Consider the following 26,936-nt stretch of genomic DNA (forward strand, 5'->3'; position numbering starts at 1 on the left):
GTACCATTCAATAATCCTTGTTTTTCATAGTTTCATCTTTCATCTGTCCATGAGGCTAGGAAACCCAGTGGTTCTGGGCCAGACAACTCCAGGGAGGGGGCGCTGTCCTTGTTGGCACTGGCATGGGGGAAGCCTGCCATGACCCTAGTGTTGTGGAAAGTGCTGGTCTTTCACCTCCTCTTCCCATAGCCTAGGACCCAGCAAAAACAGATGACTTGTCCCACAAACCTTACACTGTGCAGCCCCAGACTTTCCTGCCCCTGCTCAGGCTGCCCCTTCATCCACAGCAGCACTATCTAACAGGACTTTCTGTGATCGCGGAAACATTCTCTAGGTCTGCACTATCCACATGCGGCAATTGAGAAGAGCACTTGGAAAATGTGCCTAGTGCAGTGGCAAGAACCGTACTTTTAATTTAACTTAAATTTAAATAGCTACATGGCTAGTGGCTACCATATTGGACGGCACAGATCCAGTACGTACTTTTCTACATGTGCGATGTGCATCTAGCATGTTCATCTCCAAATCTCCAACCTTCAAGGGGCAGCTCAGGGGTGTTTTCTCCATGAGATCCAGTGTTCCCAGGAGAAATCATTCTCTCCTTCCTCTGCACTCCCATTACACTTTGAGCCACTACTGTAGCACTTAACACTTTTTAACTTGTAGATATTTGTGTACACTGTCCTCTATATATGTATACCCTCTCTGACAGCTGCAACTAACGCTTGTTCTTAATTTGAACATCCCAGTGCAAGTCATGTTTAAAATGTTTGATGCATGAATCTATAATAGCAACCCAACGATCAGCATTAACAATAAGTAGTTTACAAAGATTGCTGTGCAGTAAAGGATTAGCCTTGACAAAAGAAAGGGTTTGGGTCAGCCTCAGCTCCTTGGAGGTAATTTCTAAGCCCTTGGGATATACTGCCTAATAGGAGAGTCTTTACCTTGGAGCCTTGGGTCAAGCCAGATAGTCTATACTAACAGTGTGATTTATGATGGAGGCCTAAGGATAAGAGTTGTCAGCTCAACCTCTGAAAGGGCTCGAGACTAAGGTCAGCCAGGTGGGCAGTTAGCTGTATCTACATTGGCCAGCCCCTAATAAAAACTCTGCACACCTTGATGGACTTGGGTACATTTTCTTGGTTGGCAATACTTGGTACATATTGTCAAACATGATTGCTGAGAGAAATAAGCACTAACTGCATGATTTCACTGACAGAGAATAGTTAAAAATTGTGCCTGGTCTCTCCTGCTCCCTGCCCTAAATGCTGCTTTCCTTCACTGATTTTAGTCTGTATCCTTTTGCCACATCCAAGCATAACTGTGAGTATAATGGTTCCTCTGAGTTCTGAAAGTCCTTCCAGTGAATTATTAAATCTGAGAGTGGTCTTGGGAACCTCCCAAACTCGCAGTTGCCCAAGGTAATCTATGCCATAGTATTGCCTGGAGGCTGTCCTGTTGAGAGTTTAACTCCTCAAATCCCAGTCCTGATCACACAGCCTCTGGACTGGTAGGCTTGGTGGCCAGAGATGGTGAGTCTGGGTCTCAACAGGGACAGTGGAGTGGCAAAGCAAAGGGGTGTCTGGGACCAGGATCACACAAGGAATGGGTATGGGAACAGAGGAAATGGGTGGGTAACTGACGAAAGGAAGGACCAGAGAAGCGGAGATGCATAGGGCAACTGTATGGCGGTTGTGGTGTGGGAGAAGTGAGCAGATCAGGGATGTACGGGCCCTTGACTTGAAACTTCAGGAGGCTCTGGTACCTACCTGTGCTCTAATCTTTAGGAACTAAAAAGCTCTGCCCCTGGAAGTCAGGAGCTGCAAAGCAGACTCCACAGGCCAGAGCTCACTTGATTTAAGGCAGGGTTATACTCTCTTCCTGTACCATTTGTATACTTGTGACCAAAGGACTAGATGCTCAGACCCTGAGCAGGAAGGTAGAAGGGGCAGCAGGTAGGGGACAGAGCAGAACAACTTCTTTTATTAAACAAGAAATCTGACCTGGGCATTCCCTCCCTACTCCCCAGATCAGCTCTCTGATTCCAAGTGCTGTGATTTAAAGAAAAGGCCCCCTTCTCAAAATCATATCCTTTATATTTCCATAAATACTGCTAATTAGAGGTTCACTTGAGTTAACTAGAAAACACCTAAAATAGGATTAAGAGGAATGGTCATTCACAACTTACTATAGATTCAATAAATCAGATTGCTTTCCTAATTTGAGCTTAGCCACATTAGAGGAAAGTCAATTCCTTGTGGAAAGGAGAAATCATTCCAGGGTGCAGGGGCAGTTCTGCCCACCCTTGGGGTGGGGGCAGGGGTGGACACAGGAATTATTGAGGTCATCTGTCTGCTGGGGGAGAAGCCCAGTAAGGGAGGTAGGATGGCATGTGGAACACATTTCCACAGCAGACTCATGGCTCCTTCCTCTCCAAGACCAAGTTCTGTTATCACCCATTCTCAAATCCCTGGCCTTCTCCCCAGTACTATACTTGCCCTGAATGGAGATCCCAAGAAAGAAGTATTAAGCTGGCCTTAGGAGGGCCTCACAGGAGACAGAAAGTGCTTTTCTAGACAGACATAGAAGTAAAAGCACCAGCAAACAGAACAGATCCATGGGGTAAGTGGGGGCTGGGAGAGAAAGAAGGGCAGAAGTACCCTCTGCCATATGTAGAATGAGTGCAAGCTTAGAGAAGTTCTCTGAGAAAAGAGACTTCTATTGGTTTGTTTTCACAGTACCTGGCACAAGGTGGGTGCTCAATATTTAACGAATGATTGAATGGATTGCAAAATCCTGTGAGTTGCCAGACTCACACAGGTCAAATCATTTCCAATCAGGGATCTGAGCTTTTTTTTTTTTTTTTCCTTCCTAGGTAGGCACTTAATCTAGTTGTATGGGTTTACATATTTTTTAATTCCTATTTTGAATCCTATTTCCTGTCTCTTATCCATAAAGCCCCTAAGCTTGCCCTTTATTCTTCCTTGTCCCTTCACAACTGAATCCTGGGCTTCCTTAGGGTATCAGAATATCTAGGAGGCATTTGAGTCATTTTTATAGGAGGGGGGGGGCTCTTGTGCTCTTGTTTACACACAAGAACAGAAGAAGACAGTCCCAATGAGGCATGAAATAGGGCACAGAACACACCATTAATGAGGAGCAAACCCATGAGGTCAGGGAAAGGGGAGCTGGAGGGCTCCTGGGCTCCTCTGAGAGGGGGTACTGCCATCGTGGTCCAGGGTCTGGTGGTCCAGGGGCAGCTGCTCCGTCTGGTGAGGGAAGAGTGGTCAGCAGGTCCATGTGCAGACGGCTGGCCAGGCCCCATAGATGTCTATGTCCTTTCCCAAGCATAGTCTCAGGGCTTCTAGGAAAACACTGACCAATAAATTAAGTTGAAAAATATGTAGGAGGCAGGAAATATCAACCTGGAGTACTTGTCAATGGCATGGGTGTTCTGGAAGATGCGAAGACCCATCTGGCCCTTCAGAAGCCCCTTCTTCCTAGAGGAGTTGGATTCATTGCTCACAGCCAGATGGACCACTATTTTGTCTTGTCTTTCTTCTTCTGTCAGAATATGGCTTCGTGGGTACCCAGCCAGGCTGTTGGCCTCAGACTCAGTGTAGCTTCCATCCAGCATCATGGTTCTTGAGGGAAGCATTCCACACGTGCAGGGGAACTGCAGGCAGCAAACACAAGAGAGGTGGCAGGCATGTTTAGACCCTGTGGAGGTGCAGAGGAGGTGGCCTGGGCCGAGAGCAAAGCCCTCTGGCTACTCAGAACCACAGAAAGGCAGAACTGGAAGGATCTCCAGAGGTCACTCAGTCCAATGACTCTCTGCCCTGGCTGCATATTAGAATCATCCAGGAGCTCTTTAAAATGGCCACACCCAGGCTCCACTCCCCAGGTGATTCTACTGTGCAGCCGGGGTCCAGAATCACTGATTGAGTTCACATGCTCTCAACTGCAGAGAGGCCAAGACCCAGAGAGGCTATATAGTTCTCCTGAAATTACATAGCTAGAGTCAGAGTCAAAACTTTAAACCTGAGCATTCTCATTCCAGTTGTGGGTCTCCACCTCTTTGTGCATGAATCAAAAGATGACTAGGTAGGAGAGTGTCCTTATTCTAAAGCGTAAAAGGTCATGGTGCCTTCAATGCATTTTTATTATTTTATTTTATTTTTTAAGTAGGTTCCATGCCCAATGTGGGGCTTGACTTCACAACCTTCAGATGGAGAGTCACATGCTCTACCAACTCAGCCCATTAGACGCCCCTGCAATGCCTTTTTTAAGGAAGGAAATGGTTTCACTTCTTTCCAAAATTTGAGTCAGCAAAGAGTGGGCTTCTAGCTGGCACCATTCAACAATTCATGAGCCCGTATTTGTCAGGTGAAGGCTTGTTATTTTTTTCAACAGCTCTATATGGGAAAGTTCATTTGATTATAAATCAAAAATGTTTAAATATAATCCAAAATCATTTGACAATGACTGATGAGCAGATTATTGAAAATCTGAGTGCATACCAGTCAAATGCTAAAGTAGAAAAGGTTTGAATAGAATTTTAAAAATAAATTCTTAAACAATTTAGCCTATTTGGAGGCAGTGTAGAAATATTTAACATGTATGATGTGGGCATTGAAAGACTATTTTTTTTTTTAATTTTTTTTTTTCAACGTTTATTTATTTTTGGGACAGAGAGAGACAGAGCATGAACGGGGGAGGGGCAGAGAGAGAGGGAGACACAGAATCGGAAACAGGCTCCAGGCTCTGAGCCATCAGCCCAGAGCCCGACGCGGGGCTCGAACTCACGGACCGCGAGATCGTGACCTGGCTGAAGTCGGACGGTTAACCGACTGCGCCACCCAGGCGCCCCTGAAAGACTATTTTTGAAAAGGTAACACATCCTCTTTTCCTAAAATTTAAAAGTCCCTTATGTTAAGGAGCTATTAGCCACCTAGATGTGCATAAATGTGGGATTTTCATATCCCCTGATCTTTATACCTTTTAGGAGAATGCCCATTTCGATTGGTGCGATGATGAGCAATGATTTGGTTAACAAGTTGACATTTTATTTCTTACTGCGATTAATGAGAGTCTGAATACGAAAGGAATTGACTTTCCCTCCCTGTGCCAAAGGCCTATGCACATTGCCTGAATTCCTCATTTCCACTGTATCTCATGCTATGGGTTAATATACTGCAGTGCAGTGTATATAGCATAGTATTTCCAATGAGTCTAAAGGCTAAAGGTGTATGTGGCTGAATTTTCACTGGGTGAGAGCGCAGATAAACACAGGAATGTTCAACTCTAGAACTCTCGTTGTCTGGTAATAGGACATGGAGGCACCTTCCCTAAACATGTTCAATAGTAACAGTGACACTTTAGATACTATACTATCTAGATGCTTTAGATACTATACTATACTAGATACTCTAGAACCCCACAGCTTCAAAATAATTTTTATATACATTACTTCATGAGATCTTTATAATAACCCTGGGAGGAAGGCGAGGTGAGGGTTCAGCTATACCATTTTTACAGATGAGGAAACGGAAGCCCAGTATAAGTAGCAGAGTTGGACCTGAGGATCCAAGTCTTCCTGTTCCTAGTCTTGATCCAAAGACTTTCTGCTTTCTGGGATCCTTTGTGGTAGAAGCTAGAACCTACTCTAAAATAGATCTCCCTCCTTTTGCATAAACATCGCCCTTTTCTACACACAACCCTCCTTGCTGCCATTCTCATCCAACCAGTAGCTTGAGCTAGGACAGGAAATGAATGAAACTTGTCTCGCCTTTTCCCGGAGCTTCCGCTCCTTCCGCTCCTGCACCGTGGTCAGGTAGTTGACGGCTGCATACTCCAGCACCGAGAGGAACACGAACACAAAGCTGACCCAGAGGTAGATGTCCACCGCCTTGATGTAGGACACGCGGGGCATGGAGGCGTTCACGCCCGTGATGATGGTGGACATGGTCAGCACGGTGGTGATACCTGCAACATCCAGCTCTAGTTCAGCCGCCAACAAGGGTACAGAACTGCTCCCAGAGTCCACTGAGTCACCGTGTTATATTCTCCATCTCTTAAATCTAACGAGAAACCCCCGGGGCATGGAAACATCCATGCTGAGGATCTGCCCCACAGGCAGCAGGCAGCCCCCCTCCTGGCCAGCTCACTGCTGGTCCTCTTTCATTCTACGCCCCTTGGGGGACTGGGTCTCTGCGATATGGCTGACCACATCAGCAGGGCTTCACGGAGGACCCGTCCAGATGTGGAATTTGAAACAGTGAGTAAAGGACACCACTAAAGGAAACTTCCCACACCACAAGGAATGGCCTCATTCTCTCTCTGGGCCACGTTAAGTCTCTGAAGACTGTGGAAATTCCCGGAAGCCTGTATGCTAGTTTCTTGCTCCCTGTGCCTTGCAGGTTAAACCCTCACATTTCTGGGAGCCCAGCCTGATTTTGTCCAGATTGACAACGATGAGCTGTTACGGTTCACTCTGGAATTTAGGGTCTGCAAGGACTAAAACCACAACTCCAGGGCATACAGCCCTTTCCTTCCCCCCAAGTCTCCTGATACAGGCCCTGCTTTCAAACTCTCACTCTATGCAAACAAGGCCAGCAAACAAAATTCTTGTATTTACAAAATAAGTTTTTGGCATTTGCAGAATTGTCTTATTCATCGACGTAGTGAGCTCTAAGACTGCTGGTAGTGGACATCTATTCCCCAGACAAGCCTTTTCCTTCTGAAATGACTCGAGCAAAGCTGATGCAGTTGTAGCTCCCTGTGGTTTTTATAAAATCGTCTAGGAAGCTGAGAGCAGTGTGGGAACAGTGAGGGCAAGAAGCAAGAGGAAAGTCTGCTCCTTTTGGCTCTGGCAGCCAATCAGTTAAGAACTCTGAATAATGATTTTACTTTTTCTTTCTTTTAAAAAAAATTTTTTTTTTACTGTTTATCTTTATTTTTGAGACACAGAGAGAGAGAGAGCATGGGTGGGGGAGAGGCAGAGAGAGAGGGAGACACAGAATCGGAAGCAGCTCCCGGCTCTGAGCTGTCAGAGCCCGACGCAGGGCTCGAACTCGTCACCTGCGAGATATTGACCGGAGCTGAAGTCGGATGCTCAACCGACTGAACCACCCAGGCGCCCCTACTTTTTCTTTTTATAGTGATCAGTTATGAAAAAATAACCACCCTATCACACCTTATCACATGCTTTTACCCAGTGAAACTCTGGCGGGCACAGCTCTGCGGTCGATCCAAAAGGACACCCAGGACAGCATGACCATCAGGGTGGCAGGGAAATAGGTTTGGAGCAAGAAGAAGAAGATGTGGCGTCGCAACGTGAAGTTAATGTATAGACGGTTGTACCAGCCTGGGGGACACAGGAGGAAGCGAGTGAGGTTCAGTGAGAGAGGCAAAAACAAACTCCTTCCCTGGGTTCCCCCATATTGCTCTCATCTCCAGCAGAAAGTTCAAAGTGAATGATCATTGACTTAATAGAATATATCTCCTTTCTAAAATCGAAGCCCTCTCTCCTATAAACACATTTATTTATTCAATGTTACCTAATTTCTCTCCACAGCACTTTGGGAAAAGGTAGAAAGAGAGATCTATGTTTAGCTGCTTGTTTGGTATTTGTTATTTGCAAACCAGGACCATATTTCCTGAGGACTCACAGCTCAGGAACCTAAGACAGGGGGACTGGTTCTATTTTATTGATTCCAATACCAGTGAGGCAGGAGCCTGCAGAGCTGGGATCTTATCACTATTCCCTTTGTTGTAGATTATCAGCTAAGCCAACCTCCACAAACATCACAAGATGAGTGGTTGTAAACAAGGACTAAAATCGTAAGGCTTCAAATGATCCACAAAATCGATACCCAGTCACTGGGACCACAGATGGTGGCGAGGACAGTATAAATGTATAAAGTGGACTGAAACTGTGTGCACACACCTACCCCACTCCCATCTCAGCCCAGCCTGGGATGCTGACTCAGTAGCTTGCAAGAGGGCCCAGAAATCTGTTTGTCAAGCACACTGCCCTGATGGTTTGGATGCAGGAGGACCTCAGGCTGTACCCAGAAAAATGCTGCTGAGGAAGGGGACAAAGCCCAACCAGCTGGCATGGAAAGTTAGTACTGAGTCAGGGAAAGGAAGGGGTGGATCAATAGGGAAAGGCTGGAACAATAGGATGGGTCCATTAGAAGCTTGGCACATGGTTTACTGTGTAAGTTCCTGGGTTATTTCAATGAGGTAGGTGCTTTCAGTGGAGTGAATAAATAGAAAGTAATCTTCAACTATGACAGAAACTCCCAATCCTTTATTCATACCACAGCGCTTACCCAGTCATGTCAGATTTTCCACACTTAAATTGGCACCCATGAAGCAAATCACATTGTTCCTTAGGTTTGCACAGGGTTTTTCTGGAAAGGCTGAGAGTTGCCCTCATTCTGCTAAGGACTATTCCACTATCCTTTCCTTGGAAGAAAATCAGGGAGAGTTGCCTTGGAAACACTAAGAAGAAACCAGGATCCTTAAAAATGTATACTCTGGGGGTGCTTGGGTGGCTCAGTCCTTTGGGCTCCCAACTCTAGATCTCAGTTCAGGTCATGATCCCAGGGTTCTAGGATCAAGCCCCATGTTGGGCTCCATGCTGAGCATGGAGTCTGCTTAAGATTCTCTCTCTCTCTCTCTCTCTCTCTCTCTCTCTCTCTCTCCCCCTCTTTCCTCTCTCCCCCACTCATGCTCTCTCTGTCTTTCTAAAATAAAGAAATAAAAGGGAGCGTGGGTGGTTCAGTCTGTTGAGTGTCTGACTCTTGATTTTGGCTCAGGTCATGATCTCATCGTTTGTGGGATGGAACCCTGCATCAGGCTCTATGCTGACAGCACAGATCCTGCTTGGGATTCTCTGTCTCCGTCTCTCTCTGCCTCTCCCCTACTTGTGCGCGAGGGCGCGTGCATGCACGCACTCTGTCCCTCAATAAAAAAAGAAAAAATATTTTTAAAAAACAGTGGCACATAATAAAAAGTTATGTAAGACATTCTTAAAATTGGTTTTAGAAAGAGAGTTGGTTTGAACTTACCAAGAAGATATGAGAAAAGAAAATTCTGTGGACATACATATCGACAGAAAAGGGAAGAAAGGGATGAGGACAAGCACTGTGGGCATAAAGTAAAGAAAGCTTGAGCTGTCTAAACACTAACACAACCTTGACTGAGGCTCGAACTTTCTCCACGTTTGATGTTGGGGACAGAGGGGTGTGTGGGGGGCAGATGAACAGGGAGATGGTGGCCATGTGGGGGCAGAAAGTAGAACAAAAGCTTTCCACAGAAGAGCCTGGGCTTCCCAATACACAAAGAGTAATTAAGTGAGAAGTCCTCTAGGGTCCTGTAGCTACCACCGGGCTATCGTGGGTTGAATTGGGATATGTTCAAGTCCTAACTCCCAGTATCTGTGAATGTGAGCTTATTTAGAAATAGAGTCTTTGTACATGGAATCAAGATGAGACGAGGTCATATTGGATTAGGGTGGGCCATAATCCAACAACTGGTGTCCTTAGAGAAGAGGGAAGTGTGGACAGAGAGACACAGAAACAGCAGCATGTGAAGACACAGAGAGGGACGCAGGGAGAATACCATATGACAACAGAAGCCGACATCAGAGCAATGCAGCACCCACCAGAAACTAGTAAAAGACAAGGAAAGGTTCCTCCCTAGAGCCTAAGGGAGGCGCATGGCCTGCAGACTTCTGGCCTCCAGAACTGTGGCAAATACCTTCCAGTTGTTTCAGGCACCCAGACCATGGTACTTTATTATGACAGCCCTCTGAAAACTACTACAAGAGCTCACAGTGAGATTAGAAAGGGACTGACAAGTGCATCCTCTCAAAACTTCAGACACAGCCCAGGGTCCAGGATGCATTACACCAAGCATTAAAAATAAATCTATAGATTGAAATATAAGTAATAAATACATTTCCTCGGAAAGCTATCATCTGTATCATTAAGTCAAATAAACTAGATTACCGAACAGCATGTAAAACATGACCCCACAACTGTGCAATTACGTAATTAAAGCAAGATGTTTGCAAGGGTGTGTTCCACTTCGTTAGGAGTGGTTGCCTCTGGCCATGAGAGACATGACAGCAACTTTTTAAAACTCTGCTTTTAAGTGCTGCTAATGTTTGGTAGAACTATGCGTTATTTAATAATGCAAATTCATTTTCATTAGAAAGGGAAAAGTTTAAGGTTGGAGAATTCTCATATATTTTCTTCCACATTTGAATTAGACCATGGCAAACATTAGCTACCAGTGCTGCTGTAGAAGGCCAGTCTGGAAGTGGTGTGAAATTTCTGAATCAGAAACTGAGACAGGGAGATCTTCTCATCTGTTTTCAGGGATTCATCCCCATTCTTCCAATACAGCATCAGATCTTCATCTGTATATGCATCTTTGGGGAGAGGAAAATAAGTTAATTTGACTCCTTTGATTCTGACGCAGGCTGAAACAACAGGGAAATCCTACACCAGCTTCAGTGAGAACAGGTCTTAACACTGGCAGGCAGTACGTGGTCTCACGTTACTAAAATGGCACAAGGATTGGACAGGGAAAAAGGCAAAGATCTGTCATTAAGAATACGGATACTTACAGCTTTCCAGCTCCAAAGAACAGGTCTGGGAGTCCAGGGGAAAGTGGCTGAAGTCCATGTTGCACATGGCAGTGACTGTAATCCTAGGCAACCCAAAAGAGCATATTGGCTCATGCAGTGAGTTATTGGCATGACCAAGAGCAGCTGCCTCTTCACGTCTACTTCAGCAGTTTGGAAATCCCAGTATCTAAGTTGCAGGACCCTAACTTTTAGAGTTCTGTCCTTCCATAAGACATGGCCCAGGTCCTGGCTACTGAGGGTGTTGGCCGTCAGTGGCCCACACCTGCACCCTTCTCTGGGCATTGCCCTCAGCCAGTGGGCTGCCTCCCTCAAGGATGCCTGGGTGGTTATGCCCTCCCCCCACCCTCCACCACCCCAAGGCTATTAGCATTGAATTCTGGTGAAGCATACAAGCAGGCCAAGAAGATGTGGAATAAGCCTGTGTAACACTCATTAGTCCACAAGTCAATCTGCAATAGCACTCAATAAACAGTAGCTATTGTTACCTTTTTTTTTAATGTTTATTTATTTTTGAGAGAGAGAGAGAGAGAGAGAGAGAGAGCAGGAGTGGGGGAGAGGCAGAGAGAGAGAGGGAGACACAAAATCAGAAGCAGGCTCCAGGCTCTCAGCTGTCAGCACAGAGCCCGACGCGGGGCTGGAACTCATGGACTGTGAGATCATGACCTGACCCTAAGTCTGGCGCTTAACTGATTGAGCCACCCAGGCACCCCTATTGTTACCTTTTTTAATCTTTATTACCAACAAACTAGAATCATAGGCTCTCAGGGGTGGAAGGTATCTAGAAGGGCATTGATTCCCCAAACTCATTCGAGCCTAACTAGTCTCCTAGCCTGAGTTTAAGATTCCCAGATGACGGGAAGTCACTGGCTACTAGGGTGACCATTTCATCTTTAGAAAGTTCTAACAGGCGTCAGGAGACTTGGACCATCTGTATAGCCCACAAGCCCAACGACAGCGATAAACTCTTCAGGGCCAAAGAGACTGATCATACATAGTAGAATGGCATTAGACAAAGAAACAGTGACCCCATGGGCATTTACCTCATGCTGTACAGCACGTGCCCATCTGGAAACACTCTCAGCATGATGTTGTCAGTGGTGGTGTCATGGGTGAATGACCTTTTGGAATGAACAAAGAAGACATCGGGGACCCAGATCTTCTTTACCAGCCGGCCATCGAAGGTCATGCTCTTGTTGTTGGTGCTGGGAAAAGCCAGCCTCTCATCCTTCCAGTAATGCCGCAGGTACAGGGTCATGGTGAAGTCCTATGGGAGCCCGAGATGACACCAAACAGAAATGCTTAGAAAGCTTCCTTTCTTTTTATTTCTTTTTATTTTTTTTTTTAACATTTATTTATTGTTGAGAGACAGAAGCAGACAGAGCATGAGCAGGGGAGGGGGAGAGAGAGAAGGAGACATAGACTCTGAAGCAGGCTCCAGGCTCTGAGCTGTCAGTACAGATCCTGACACGGGGCTTGAACCCATGAATCGTGAGATCATGACCTGAGCCGAAGTTGGACACTCAACCGACTGAGCCACCCAGGCGCCCCAGAAACCTTCCTTTCTTACAGCCAACTCATCATCAACCAATGTAACAGACACCTCAGACTCAGCTTCCAGAGTTGGAGGTAACAGTTCTGCAGCCCTGTAGGACAGTGGCCGCAACAATGGTGCTGCTAGGAAACCGTAGGAAAGAGAATGGTTCATAGTGTATCATGAGGTTGGAGCCCAGGAAATTGAGCAGCCTATCCTTCAGGCTTTGCAAATGAAACCCGCAGCTATAAGGCGGACAGCCTGGCATGGGGGACAGCAGGGTGGGATTTTCCCAAAGTCCTGCTCTCTCTCACCTCAACTTGTGCACACAGGGCTCCTTACCTGTTGGCTAAGCATTCAGTTTCAAGTTAGCGCACACTTGGAGAAACCTGTACAGTCAATGATAGAAACCGTTTAAGAGAGTTTCTATCATTGGTCTTGTAGAATCTTTGAAGGCAGAAGTGTGTCCTGCCCACCACTGAATCCCTAAGCCCTAACTCAGTGCCTGGCAGGGCACAGAGTAGGCGCTCAATAGATATTTGCAGGATGGAAAAATGGGGGGCATAGGAATGAATGGATAAAGGGTTGGACAGCTGCATATCTGCTATAATTTCATCCTCAAAGCTCATTCTGCTAAACAGTGTCTCCTTGCCTGCATAGTTGATGCTTTGACCAAGACTCTGACTCTTCTGCCGTAGCCAGAAGATGCGAGTGCTAAGTTATAAGTGCAAATAACTAAATAAGTGCCCCCAAACATCCTCTTCTGGGAGCGAGGATGGAAAGACACCTAGTGGTGGTGGTCTCAGAGCATAGTGCCCACAAACTTCTACTTTACCAGCACACCTATACATCTTCTGGCTGTCCTGCAGGGTCACCCATGGAAGGGAACACCCTACCTGCCCAGTCCTCTACTCCCACCTCTTCCTCCTTTTGTGCTGCACTGTTTTAGGTTATGTTTGTAAACCTGTTTCTTCTGCCTCAGGGGCCTTTTTCCTGCTCTTGCTCTGGCGCTCCCCGCGCTGTCTACTTCTTACCCTTCAAGTCTTAGCTGAAATGAGACTTCTCCAAAGAGCCCTCCCTCACCATCTGGCCTCCGTGGACCCTGCCAAGGAATGCATAGGGGAGCGATGCTCAAGGCAGGCACTGGAGAGCAGAAACTGCAGAATTTCTGTCTGAAAATGTCCACCTCCCGTGCTCCTCCACGTGTGGTTCATCTCACCAGTCACATCACTTGAGGAGTGTGTTCAAAATATAACGTGCTGGGTCCCACTCCCAGAAACTCTGGTTCAGGAAGTCTAGGGTGGGGTCCAGGAATGTGCATTTAACCAACTCCCCAAGTTACTTTTACCCATCAAGTTGAGAATCTCTGCTCTAGGCTTCAGTGCACTTGAGCCAACTGAGTGAGTCCCCGTTTTATTCCTGCGGCCCCTGCTCCACCAACCAGGGGACAGCCTGCACCCATGCAGCCCCACCAGCCACGGGTGCTCACAGAACCTTAACCCCAGGACTCCGCACCAGAGGCTGCCCCACCAAGGGCCCTGAGTACCATGTCCACTTCCGAGATGCTATCCAGGCTCTCCACCTGCACGTCCACACCCACCGGGATAGCAGGGCCTGCAGAAGAACAAAGACATCTGGTGAAGGTACATTTCTATCTACCACTGGGTCAGCAACCCCAACCCCCTTCCTGGGGGCAGCCTGACTGGAGCAGGGGTGAGGCAGTGGCTCGAATTCTATGAGGGTTTTTTTCTTGCTACTTCCTGACATGTTGGGTGCCTCAGCTTTCTTCCTGAGGGCAGGGACTGTGTCTGCCCTATGTTGCCTTTCCTGGGCCAAAGAGAATGTTTAACCCATGCTTGTTGGATGAATTGATGAACTGGATTACTACTTTCTATATCCCAGGGTTATCTCTGTAGGGTCAAGGGAATGATGCTCTAGTGCCTGAGTAGGGACCCTGGTCAATTGTCCTCCTGTGACATCTACAGAGTACAGATAATGCCTAATGGCCTCTGATTTGGGCTTGGGACACTTGCATGCCCAGGGCTAGATTTGTTCGATTATTCAAACTCTACCTACAGAGGACCTAACAGATACCTGGGATCCTGCCCTCTCGAAATCTTCAGTCTGCTGTGAGACAAGATCTCTGTGCAGTCAGATCACTGCAAAAGACATAACTGTACAAGATTTTTAAACCCTTTCAGGTCGTGTCAGATGAGAAGTAGGAGAATACATAACACAGGGGCTTGACACTCAATTCCACCTGGCCTGTGGCAAGATTTCCAAAACCATGTTTAGCGGTGGGTTTATCTGTGGCTTCCTGTTCTATGTCTTGGGCTGGATGATGGTTACACTCACTTTGTGACAATTTAGTGGGTTGCCCACTTTAATCTGTGTACTTTGTGTGTGTATGTTATACTTCCATAAAATGTTTCTTAGATTTTAAGATTTCTAAAAAACTTTTTTTACATTTGTTTATTTTTGAGAGAGAGAGAGAGACAGAGCATGAGTGGGGAAGGGGCAGAGAGAGAAGGAGACACAGAATCTTAAGCAGGCTCCAGGGGCAGAGCCCGATGCAGGGTTCGAGCTCACAAACCGTGAGATCACGACCTGAGCCGAAGTCGGATGCTTAACCGACTGAGCCACCCAGGCGCCCCAGATTTTAATATATTTTTTAAATCTAGAATGGAGAAAGCCAAAAATCTGTGTTTATCAAGAATATTAACATGCTATTATAGTTATGGACAAAAAAACATCTCTGAGAGTCAGGTGGCAGGTGGACAGAGGGCATGAGGCCAGCCCGGTGGCACCTGGAGCCTGTGAACCCTGGCCAGGGGGTGCAGGACGAGGGCACGCTGACCCACTGTGGTCTGAGCAGGGAGAACCTTAGGGTGGCTGGAGGAGTCTGGGTCTTAGGAAGAGACCTAAGGTCTGGGAGGGACCAGAGGGTCTGGAAGGTCTGGAAGGCACCAAGACTTCGGTAAGGGCTGGGAAAAAGGATGGGAGACTCTGACATGGAGTAGGAACCAGAAGGCTCAATCCTCAGTTCTAGCCCAAATTGGGGGGCCAAGGGTCCTCATGGAGGTAGCCTAGAGCATTGGATGGGCTCACCAACTCCCTCAAATGTCTCCCGTACACCTGCTAATACTTGCAATCCCACCATTGAAGATTCGTTTTTTGACCGAGTCTAATAGAATGGAAGAATTTTATTTATTACTAGTGGAATTTAATCGGTATTTCCTATGTTCTGAAACATGAAAGTAAATGAATACAATGCTTTATTTTTTATTTTTACTTTTTCCCTCTCGGATAAATCAGGGGGTAAGCTGATCTTTTTATTTTCTCGTATTTTTCAACTGAGAGCTTAGGTCAGGGCCCGTGAGACGTCCCTGCTCTAACAGCTGTGTTCTCTTTTTATTCTAGGCTCCCAGGGTGCTTTGAAGGTGCCAGAGTGCAATGTTCAGTGTGGGGAGGAGGCTCCCTTCCTAGGTCTGACTGGTCTGCCTTTCTCCCCCAGGGGGCTTGCAACATGAGGGAGAGTCTGCGGGCAGGCTGGCCAGGGTCCTCTCCTAGTACCCAGACCCTGCTCCCTTTCATGGGGCTATGTGCCCCCAGCATTGCCATCGGGGAAGTGGGGCTGGTTAATTCCTTCATCCTCTGGACCCTTTGTTGCCAGAGATGTTAAAACAGACCAGAGTCTGAGCTCTTAACTCTGGCACCACTGCCTCTCATGGATGTGTGCTGTACTTGACCGGCTCTCCTTTCCCCCTCTCCCTTTCTCTAAAGTGCCACAGGATCTACAACATCAGGTCATTCCAAGAGCCAAAGGAAAGAAACAATATAGCCATCGCCCTCTTTGAACCTACTTCCCAGTGGCCCGGTTTTCAGATAATGGGCACGGTGTATGAATAGGAGCTGGTTTTGGCAAAGGACATTTTCAAGATAAAATATATCAGCTTGCTTGGAGCCTGTTACTGTGTCTCTCTGTTCTCAGGGCCTGCCCTGCTCTCCACAGCTGCCCTAAGAGAAATGTGATAATGCCTGTGAGGATGACGTCAGCGCTCCGGAGGTACTGCCCACGTGGGAGTGCAAGTCAAGTTCTCAGGAGACCTGGGTCATTGGAGGTAAACAATCTGTGTGTTCAGGAGGCTCTAAAGCTATATTCCTAGGGACTCACATCTCAAGTTTGAACAGAACCAACAGCTCTGCCCTCCTTGGTCTGAGTGCAATGGAGTTGACCTTTGCCTTTGACGTGCACTAGTAGGGCTAATGTTTCCAGGCTCTCCTGAACTGTCTATTTTGTGACCCTTCCTAACATGATTTTGGGAGAATTCTTCCAAATTACTGGATTTTCTCCTCCTTCCGTGAATAATTTTATGTTTTGAGTAAGCCTGGGTCCCATAAAGAGACAGAAAAGCCTAGTTAAACTAAGTAGGCATTCATGCTTTGGCCTCTTCACACTGCTACGGATTTTGCTGCTTTAAGAGAGGGATCTGGTAAGCTAAATAGAAGTCACCTGTGGGATTTCATGCAGTATAGCCAATGAGGTGACAAATGCAAGGCAGTATAAGGGAGATACCTGTGTAGTCAAGCATTTTCTCGGTTCTTAGCCTTCCTATCATTTCTCCTCACATGGTCGTAAAAAGCACACTTAGGAATTTATCCATTTTTGAAATTAAAATATATGTCATTTCTTCCCCACTGACTCCAAGAATAAATATGAGACAGAATTTTCAGACAAACTAAAACAGAGAATTTGCCAACATGTGTCCTGCCCTAAATGAAGAGGTTTTTCAAGCTGAAGGAATTTGATCCCAGAGGGAAAGCTGGGGATGCAAAAATGAATAAAGAACAACAAAAATGGTAAACATATGCACAATTCTAAGTAAACACTGACTATGTAAGACAATACTTTATTTTATTTTGAATTTTATTTAAAAAATTTTTAATGTTTATTTATTTTTGAGAGAGAGACAGACAGAGCATGAACGAGGGAGGGACAGAGAGAGAGGGAGACATAGAATTCGAAGCAGACTCCAGGCTCTGAGCTGTCATCACAGAGCCCAAGGCAGGGCTTGAACTAGTAAACCTTGAGATCATGACCTGAGCCGAAATTGAATGCTTAACCAACTGAGCCACCCAGGTGCCCCATAAGACAATATTAATAACGTATTGTGGAAATGAAAAAGCTAAACAGAAATGCAAGCAAAAATAACATTTAAGTGAGAAAGGGAATAAATGGAGTAAAAGTGATAAGGTCTTTGCATTGTCTGGGAGAACAGTAAAAGTAGCTAATTAACATACTAGTATGATAAGCCAAGAGTTCCTGTTGTTTTCTGGGAAGCCACTGACAAATAGTAAGAGTGCGCATGTTCAAAACTAAAATAGGAAAGCCAAAATAGGAATAACCAAAAGTAATCAATCCACAAAAAAACAGAAAGGAAAAAGAAAGAACATAGAATTGGTTGGACAATAAAAAAGACATAGTAGGATGATAGTTTTAAAGCCAGCGCATAAATTATTCATAAATAAAAATGGACTAAATGCTCCATTGAACAAACAAACATTGTCCAACTTTATAATTCAGAAATGCTAAAGTTTGTCAGATGGGATCAAGAAACAAAACCCAACTTTATGCTATTTAAAGAGACACACTGAAAATATAAGATACAGAAAAGTAGAACATGAAATGCAAAAGATACAACATTCAAATACTAACCAAAAGAAAATGAGTGTAGCTATATTATATCAATAAAGTAGACAAAGAGATAAATAAAGAGGCGCATTTAGTAATAATAAATGACTCAATTCACCAACAAAATATACATATAAATTTGTGTGCATTTACTGATATAACTTCAGAATGCAAAAACAAAAGTAGACATAATTGAAGGAGAAACAGAAAAATTTACATTTATAGTGGGAGATTTTAATACATCTCTCTCAGAATTTATAAAACAGGTAGACCAAAAACATCCCAGTAAGAGCACATAAGATTAAAACATTTAACAAACTTGGCATAATGGACATATATAGGACAATGAATGCAAAAACTACATAATAAACATTAATTTGAAGCACTCAGTGAACACTTACAAAAATTTACTATATACAGTGCCAAAGAGCAATTCTGACAACTTTTAAAGGGTTAGAATTTATATAAACTATGAACTCAATGAACGCTAGAAATTAATAACAAAAATATAGCTAGAAGATCTCCATACATTTGAAAATTAAGCAATATACTTCTGGAAAAACTGATGGGTCAGTGCAGACATCATAATGAAAATTTTAACAAAATGATTAAAAAGTACTACACATCAAAACTCATGGAATGCAAGCTAAGTGTTTTTTACAGGAAAATGTATAACTTTAACTACCATCTCAGAAAAGAAGAAATGCTTAAATTCAATGAGCTAAGTATCCATTTTTATTTATTTATTTTTTTTAAGCATCCATCTTTAAAACTTAGGAAAAGAAAAGCAATTTAAGTAGATAAAAGGAAATAATAAAAGTAACAACAGGAAGTATTAAAATAGAAAACAAACACACAATTGAAAGGATACTGTTAAAAGCCAAATATTGATTCTTTGAAAGGACTGGTAAAACTGATAAAATTCTAAAAAGATTGGTCTTGCAAAAAGGAAAGCAAAAATAGCCACTATCAGGAACGAAATAGGCATCATTGTATATGCTACAAACATGAAAAAAAATTAAAGAAGTTATCCTGAGCAACTTTTTTTTTTTTAATTTTTTTTCAACGTTTATTTATTTTTGGGACAGAGAGAGACAGAGCATGAACGGGGGAGGGGCAGAGAGACAGGGAGACACAGAATCAGAAACAGGCTCCAGGCTCTGAGCCATCAGCCCAGAGCCCGACGCGGGGCTCGAACTCACGGACCGCGAGATCGTGACCTGGCTGAAGTCGGACGCTCAACCGACTGCGCCACCCAGGCACCCCTATCCTGAGCAACTTTTTGCCAATAACTTTTAAAATTTAGATGAGGGACTCCTGGGAGGCCCAGTCAAGTGTCCGACTCTTGACTCTTGATTTTAGCTCAGGTCATGATCTCATGGTCATGAGATTGAGCCCTGCATTGCATCAAGCTCCAAGCTGGACAAGGAGCCTGCTTAAGATTCTCTCTCCCCATCTCCCTCTGCCCTTCCTCCCTCCAAAAACAGACAGACAGGTAACTAACTAACATTAAATAAATAAATAAATAAATAAATAAATAAATAAATAAAATTTAGATGAAATTATCTAATCCCCAAGCATATACAATATACCGACCAACACTGATAAAAAGAGAAATACAAAAACCGGAAAAGTCCTTTAACTATTTTAAAAACGGAGTTTTTAAATTTTCCCACAAAGAAAATGATAGGTCCAGATGACTTCACCAGCAAATTCTAGCAAAGTTTTAGGAAGAAAGAGCACAATCTTACATAAACTCTTCCAGAAAATATAAAAAGAATATTTAGAAAATCAAAATCCATGTGAAAAGATGTCAAGTTATTTTATGAAGTCAGAACAAGGACTGCACTAGATAGCAAAATTACCAGTCAGTGTCACTCGTGAACATAGAATCAAAGCTCCTAAACAATATAGTAACAGATCACATCCAGCTATATATTTTAAAAAAAAGAAAAACAAAGATAAATCACTTCTACATCAGGTTTATTCCAGGAATGCAAGGTTGTTTTCACACTGGAAAATCAATCAAAGTCTTCCAACGTTGAATACTAGCAAGCTAAATAATTCACACTAACATTTCTACTGAAAACTAAAAAGCTGGACCAAATATAAAAATTTATTTCTGAAGACTTTGATACTAACAAAATAAACCTAGATGAGGATGTGAGAGGGAACCAGAGTCCCAAGGAGGGATGTTCAATGTTTGGATCCACTTCTCCTGGGGGCATCTGCTAGCTGAGGAAGGCAACTGAGAAGCTGAAGGATGCTTTTGATGGTTTCAGGAAGCTTTGGGGCTGGGATTAGAATCCAGGGCCCACCAAGCAGGCTGCTCCACCTTAGGATCCCCAAAAGTATACCTTAGCAGTGAAGGTAGATAGGCCCTTGTGGGATATGTAGCTCAGCTTCAAATCACATCAGTCCCTACTCTGTCAGTAGGTTGAAGTTATCTGGAGTGGTAGTGGCCTCAGGCAGCACAGAGTATTCGTGCTGCCAGGCATCTGGTATTAATAAACAGAAATCCACTCTGGAGGAAGATAACACCATCCCAGGTGTTATCTTCAATTATATCTATTAAAAATATCATAAATATGATATATAGTTCATAATAAAAATAACCAGGCACACAATAAGACATACACAATAACCAGCAGAAAAAAACTGAGAATAGGAAAAAGGGGCTTTAGATATTGAAATCGCATCAACTTTAAAATATCTTAGTGTGGGGGCACCTGGGTGGCTCAGTTGTTTAAACATCCAACTTTGGCCTAGGTCATGACCTTGCCATTCCTGAGTTCAAGCCCTGCATCAGGCTCTATGCTGACAGCTCAGAGCCCGGAGTCTGCTTCAGATTCTGTGTCTCCCTCTCTCTCCCCGTCCCTCCCCCACTCTCTCTCTCTCTCTCTGTCTCTCACTCTCTCTTAAAAATAAATAAACTCTAAAAAAATACAATTAAAAAAATATCTTAGTATACTAAGTGAAATAGATTAAAAAATTAAGATTTGGAAATTCTTCTTAAAACTGTAAACTACAAAAATAGAATCAATCAATATAATCCTTCATATTAACAGAAAAAGCCTTTGCCAAAGTCAGTGCCCATTTATGATTTTTTTAAGCATAGGAATAGAAGGGAACTTCCTGAATCTGAAAAGAGATAACTACCAAAAAATAGCTACAATAAATATCATATTTAATGGTAAAGTATTGTAAGTTTTCCTTTAATATTGAGAATGGGATGAGAATATAAATGCCACTTCTATTCAATATTGTATGGAAAGGACTAGACAACACAATAAGGCAAGAAATGAGAAAAAGTTATGAGGACTGGAAAAAAAAGAAACAAAAGTGCCATTATTTGTATAAGATTGGACATATAATTTTTTAAATTAGCAGATAAGTTATTAGAATTAATAAGAGACTTTAATAAGGATGTTGAATACAGAGTCAATATACAAAAGTCAAAGTTAGAAAAGGAAATTTGCAAAAGTGCCTTTAACAATTGCGTCAAAAATACCCAGGAATAAGTACCTAGAGAAAAATCTAGCAAAATATCTGAATGTCCTCTATGAAGTAAACAATGAGATATAATAGAGAGAAATTAAAAGACATAAGTACATGGAAAAATAGATCATGGTCCTGGGTTGGAAGGTTCAATATTGTAAAAATATTAATTATCCCATATTGATCTACAGACTCAATGCAATTCTAATCTAGATCTCATTAGATTTTCTTATGGAACTTGACAAAATGCTTATCAGGAAATTCAAAGCAGCCTTTCTTGAAGAAAAACAGGGTGGGAGGATGTGCTTCAGCAGGTATCCTGATTTATTACAGAACCACAGTAAAGAGGAAGTAAAGAATTGGCATAAAAATGAACCAGTTGACAAAATGGAACAGAATGGAGAGTCCAGAAGTAGAAATACACATTTGAGGACACTGACTTATTATTTTTGTTTTTGAGAGAGAGAGAAAGAGAGCGCAAGTTGGGGAGAGAGGCAGAGGGAGAGAGAGAGAATCTCAAGCAGGCTCCATACTCAGTGCAGAGTCTGAAACAGGGCTCAGTCCCACGACCGTGAGATCATGATCTGAGCCGAAATCAAGAATTGCACGCTCAACTGACTGAGCCACACAGGCGACTGAGAACATTAATTTATTATAAAGATATCACTGCAGGTGATTGGAGAAGGAATATTTCTTTAATAACCAATGCGGGGACAATTGGAAATACATATGCAAATCATGCAATATGCAAAATAACTCCAAGTGGATTATAGATCCAGATGTGAAAAGCAAAACAACAAAGCTCCAGAAGGTGATCAAGGGGAATATATTCTTATCTCAGGATAGCAATATACTTATCGAGACACAAAAACACTAACCATAAGAAAAGATCAATAGATTTACACTGAAATTAAGATTATCTGGCAAAACGAATATTTGGCATTAGAAGTCAGGATAATGGTTGCCCATGGTGGAAGGATAATTATAGGGAGAGGAGACTTCTGGAAATACTGTTTCTTGGTCTAGATGCTCATTACAAGAAAATGTTCACTTTTAGATAATTCGCTAAGCTGTACACTTATGATCTGTGTACTTTTCTGTATATATGTTACAATCCAATAAAAAATTTTTCACTGAAGAAATCAAGAACTCCTATTTATCAAAAACCACCACTGGCAAAAAGCTCGCATGCAGAATATATAAATAATTCTTAAGAGTCCCATTAAGAAAAAGTCAGACAACCCAATACAAAAACAGCTGAGACTTCAAACAAACATTTCGAAAAAGAGGAAATAAATCACAGACACACCAAATAGACATAACTCCATTTGAAACACAATGAGGTATTACTAGTCAATCTAGTCAAATTGATCGGAGTCTCAACTTAAACCCCACCTTTCTTCTAGAAGGATTTCCCCAGCCCCCTGAGGTTGCCGGACCCCACCGTGTCCTGTTCTTTTCCTACCAGAACACTCATCCACCCCCCCATCGACCACTGGGGAGGAGGGTTGTCTTTCTGCTTTGCCAGCCTCCAAACTCTGCCCCCTCACCCCCACACATTAGAGTAGGGTGGGGCAGTGATCCTATTAATAGATAACAAGACCTGAAGTCAATGGCATGAGGTTCCTCTGCAAGTGTAGAAGGAAGAAGAGGAAGGGAGGATGTTGCAGGTTCTGTGGTCCCACAGGTGGAGAAGAGAGAGGTCATTTGCCAACCCGGATTAAGGAGGCAGGTCCCTGAGTCCCCCCACTCCTCTCTTCCCCAACTGGTTTGTCAGTGGGTGGAGGAGCCTCTGCTATAGGAATGAATGATCAAAATCAGAAAGTGGAAGACAAGCCCGAGAAAGCCACCTTGCCCTCATGGGGGCCAGAAGAGAGAACAGGCTCTGGAGAGAATCAAGGCCCCTTTCTCTGTTCCTCTGGTGCCCCACCTGGCCTTGCATTCCCTCCTCAGACCTCCCTCGGTACCCTTCATGCCACCTTCCAGCTGCCCCTGACTGCTTTGTCATGTCTGTGATTTGTCACTCTCCACCAATGCCCTCATGTGGAGATCATCTGTGCAAGGCAGGCAGGGGTAGTTGTCCTGAGCTCATGGAGCCCCTAGGGACAGGTGCAAGCCTTCTGCGAACCTTCTGAAATTACATAAAAAGTAAGCATGCGTGTGTGTGTGTGCATGCACGCCCATGTAACAGAGATTATCATTATTCAGGGAAACAAACAGATTTTTGAAGGACTCTGTGATTCAAAAGAGTCAAAAAATAAACCTACTGTGGTAGCCAGGAGTTGGATTTTGGTCCCATCATCCACCAGCAGTGTGACCTTGGGCATACATAATTTCTCCGTGCCTTGGTTTCCTTATCTGTAAATAGGTGTAATTATATACCAGCTTCATACAGTTGTCATGAGGATTGAATGTGTTAATCCATGGAAAGCCCATGTAAGGGTTTGGCATATAAGATGTTCTATAATTAGTTATATGATCATTGCCATTATTATTGTGGCCTATCTCATTTACCCAGAGGGTAGAGCCTGAAACTTACTCATTGTATTTCCCTCAGCACTCACAGAACAGAGAGCCTGGCCTGAGGAGGGCTTAATACACGTTGGGGGAAGGAATGACTGCTAACCTCTTAGCCCTGGTTTCTAGTCACTGAGGGGCCACACTGTAGACCCAGTTCTGCAAGGAAATCGCAGGTACCCATGGTGTTCTGCCTGCCACACCAGTGTCAATGCCCACTGACCCTGGACTCCAAACGGCCAAACTCAGGTCCTGGACTATCACCCAGCCCTAGCTGTAGGTGAAGCGTGGCTTCACTCACCTTCAGCAGTGTGAGCAGAAATAAACTGCTCCAGACTGTGCCACAGGACAAAATGGGGAAACCCAACAACAGAAAAATCTCTGTAGGCCACACTTGAAGAAGGGCTGGCAGTTATTAGCAACGCATGCTCCCAGGTACTAAGGAGTTAAAACTTGCCACATTAAAGGGAGGGAAAAAACACGTCAAGGGTTTGTCCAAAGAAATACTGTGGTCATTGAATTAACCCGGCTCATGTGGCAGTCTTTTTTAAATTAATTAATTTTTTAATTCCAGTGTAGTTAACATACAGTGTAATATTAGTTTCAGGTGTACAATATAGTGATTCCACACTTCCATACATGACTCAATGCTCATCATGATACGTGTACTCTTAATCCCCTTCACCTATTTCACCCATCCCCCATTCACCTCCCCTCTGGTAACCATCTCTTTGTTCTCTGTAGTTAAGAGTCTGGGGTTTTTTTGTCTCTTTTTTCCATTTGTTTTTTTAATTCCATATCTGAGTAAAAGCATATGGTATTTGTCTTTCTCTGACTGATTTATTTCACTTAGCATTATACTCTCTAGTTCCATCCATGTTGGTGTAATTGGCAAAATTTCGTTCTTTTTTATGGCTGAATAATATTCCACTACATACACACACACACACACACACACACACACACACACACACACACACCCCACTTCTTTATCCATTCCTCTATTGATGGACATTTGGGCTGCTTCCATAATTTGGTTATTGTAAATAATGCTGCAGTAAACATAGGGGTACATTTATCTTTTTGAATTAGTATTTTCACTTTCTTTGGGTAAACACCTAGTAGTGGAATTACTGGATCATATGGTAGTTCTATTTTTAATTTTTTGAAGAACCTCTATAGTATTTTCCACAGTTTACATTCCCACTAACTGTGCCTAAAGGTTCCTTTTTCTCCACATCCTCAACAACACCTGTTGTTTCTTCTGGTTTTGATTTTAGTCATTCTAACAGGTGTGAGGTAGTATCTCAGTGTGGTTTTGATTTGCATTTCCCTGAGGATGAGTGACGTTGAGTATGTTTCCATGTGTCTGCAGGCCATCCGGATGTCTTCTTTGGAGAAATGTCTATGTCTTCTGTCATCTGGCAGTATCTTTTCAAAGATACTGTCTTTTCAAAGTCTTTTCAAAGCCTCTTTTTATAATGAAATCTCAGGCTTGTAGTAAAATTAATTGAAACAAACAAACAAATAAACAAGACCTTAGTGCTGGTCACTTCAGCATTCTTCTTCTTACTTTAGTATTTTATCTTACTCTTTTTAAACTTTTTTTGTTTATTTATTTTTGCGAGGGAGACAGTGTAAACGGGGGAGGGGGAGAGAGAGGGGAGACACAGAACTGGAAGCAGGCTCCAGGCTCTGAGCTGTCAGCACAGAGCCTGACGTGGGGCTCGAACTCACAAACTGTGAAATCATGACCTGAGCCAAAGTCAGATGCTTAATGAACTGAGCCACCCAGGTGCCCCGTTACTTTGGTATTTTAGGTGTCACAGTCTTTCAGAGATCAGCATTGCAGCTGACTCTCAATAAGACCTTCCAGTGTGCAGTGTTTCCTGGTTCACCTCACCTTCCCTGACTGACTGGTTCATTCATTCCAACCCACACTGTCCGTGTCTCCCAGACCACACAGCTGGGAATGTGGAGATCAAGAAGACACAGTTCCTTCCTCCAGGAGACTAAAATCCACTAAGAGGGACAATGAGCTCTGTGATAATAGGAGCAAAGCTCAATTAATTCTAACCAAAGGCACTGTAGAAAATTTCACAAAAGAGACAGCTTTTGATTAATTCTGAGGCACTGGAGAGAGTGTCACCATAGGGACAGCATTTGGGCTGCGCTTTGAGGCACTGGTTACTTCTAACAGGTAGCGAAGGGAAGAAGGACGTTTCAGGTTGCATGTACAGTGTCAGGAGGTACAGGGGAGCAAGGTGGATAATTAACTCACACTTCTCAAATGTGGGGAAAAAAAGGCAGCTTTTCGACCTTTCTCGCAAAAAAGATCATGTGTCAAAGTGTGAAAATTTTTCAATTACCAACTAACAGCAGCTCAATCTAGTCCTGTTTCTAATTTCTTCTCACCTTAGTTGACCTTGCATCATGGAGGAGAAAAGGGCCCTTGCATCCATGCTGGCTGGCCTCTGTCATGAAGTGCTTGGCCCAATCAACCCCTGGACTGGTGTTTGCCGAGGTGCAACAGACTCCATGGTTCTTTTGGTAAATCCGTGGTCCTGCCTTTGGCCTCCAGTAGCAAAACTCTCCCACCTGGTGACCTCTGTGTCCAGATCTAAAGTCTGTGCTGGTCCTATAATAAACCCCGTATTCCCCTTGTCTTACAGAGGCTCCGTGTCCTTGTCTCAGGCTGCCAGTCTCTTGGGTGACTGTGGTAGAAAGCTGACCAGTGTGTTACACACCATGGTCACACTCACTGACAGCAAAGGAGGGTTCTCTTATGCCCAGTGGCTGCCAACACTTGTCATGATCCAACTTTCTAAGGTTTGCCAATCTGATGGGTATAAAATTCTTTCTCAGTGTTGTTTTAATTTCTATTTCTCCAATCACCAATATGTTTGAGCACCTTTAAACACTTGTAGCTTCAGAATTTCATCTTCTATGAATTGCTTGTCATCTGTTTTTCTACTGGATTTTATTTCTTCTCATCTGTTGTCAGATCTTAGTTTGCTAAGAATTCTTAGCAT

General features: G+C 43.7%; 1 protein-coding gene across 1 annotated transcript in view; it reads right to left on the reverse strand.

Annotated features, from left to right (window-relative positions):
- Positions 1-3,367: 3,367 nt before the first annotated feature.
- GABRR2 (gamma-aminobutyric acid type A receptor subunit rho2) overlaps positions 3,368-26,936 on the reverse strand; it is a 41,786-nt gene continuing 18,217 nt past the window's right edge. Inside the window, exons 3-9 of the mRNA XM_030314589.1 lie at positions 13,744-13,811; positions 11,707-11,930; positions 10,646-10,728; positions 10,307-10,447; positions 7,217-7,369; positions 5,792-5,988; positions 3,368-3,679 (exon numbers count right to left, since the gene is read on the reverse strand). Coding sequence (XP_030170449.1) covers positions 3,368-3,679; positions 5,792-5,988; positions 7,217-7,369; positions 10,307-10,447; positions 10,646-10,728; positions 11,707-11,930; positions 13,744-13,811 — 1,178 coding nt within the window. The remainder of the gene's footprint in view (positions 3,680-5,791; positions 5,989-7,216; positions 7,370-10,306; positions 10,448-10,645; positions 10,729-11,706; positions 11,931-13,743; positions 13,812-26,936) is intronic.

This window comes from Lynx canadensis, chromosome B2, assembly GCF_007474595.2.
Source record: "Lynx canadensis isolate LIC74 chromosome B2, mLynCan4.pri.v2, whole genome shotgun sequence".
In the NCBI taxonomy this organism is placed as follows: domain Eukaryota; kingdom Metazoa; phylum Chordata; class Mammalia; order Carnivora; family Felidae; genus Lynx; species Lynx canadensis.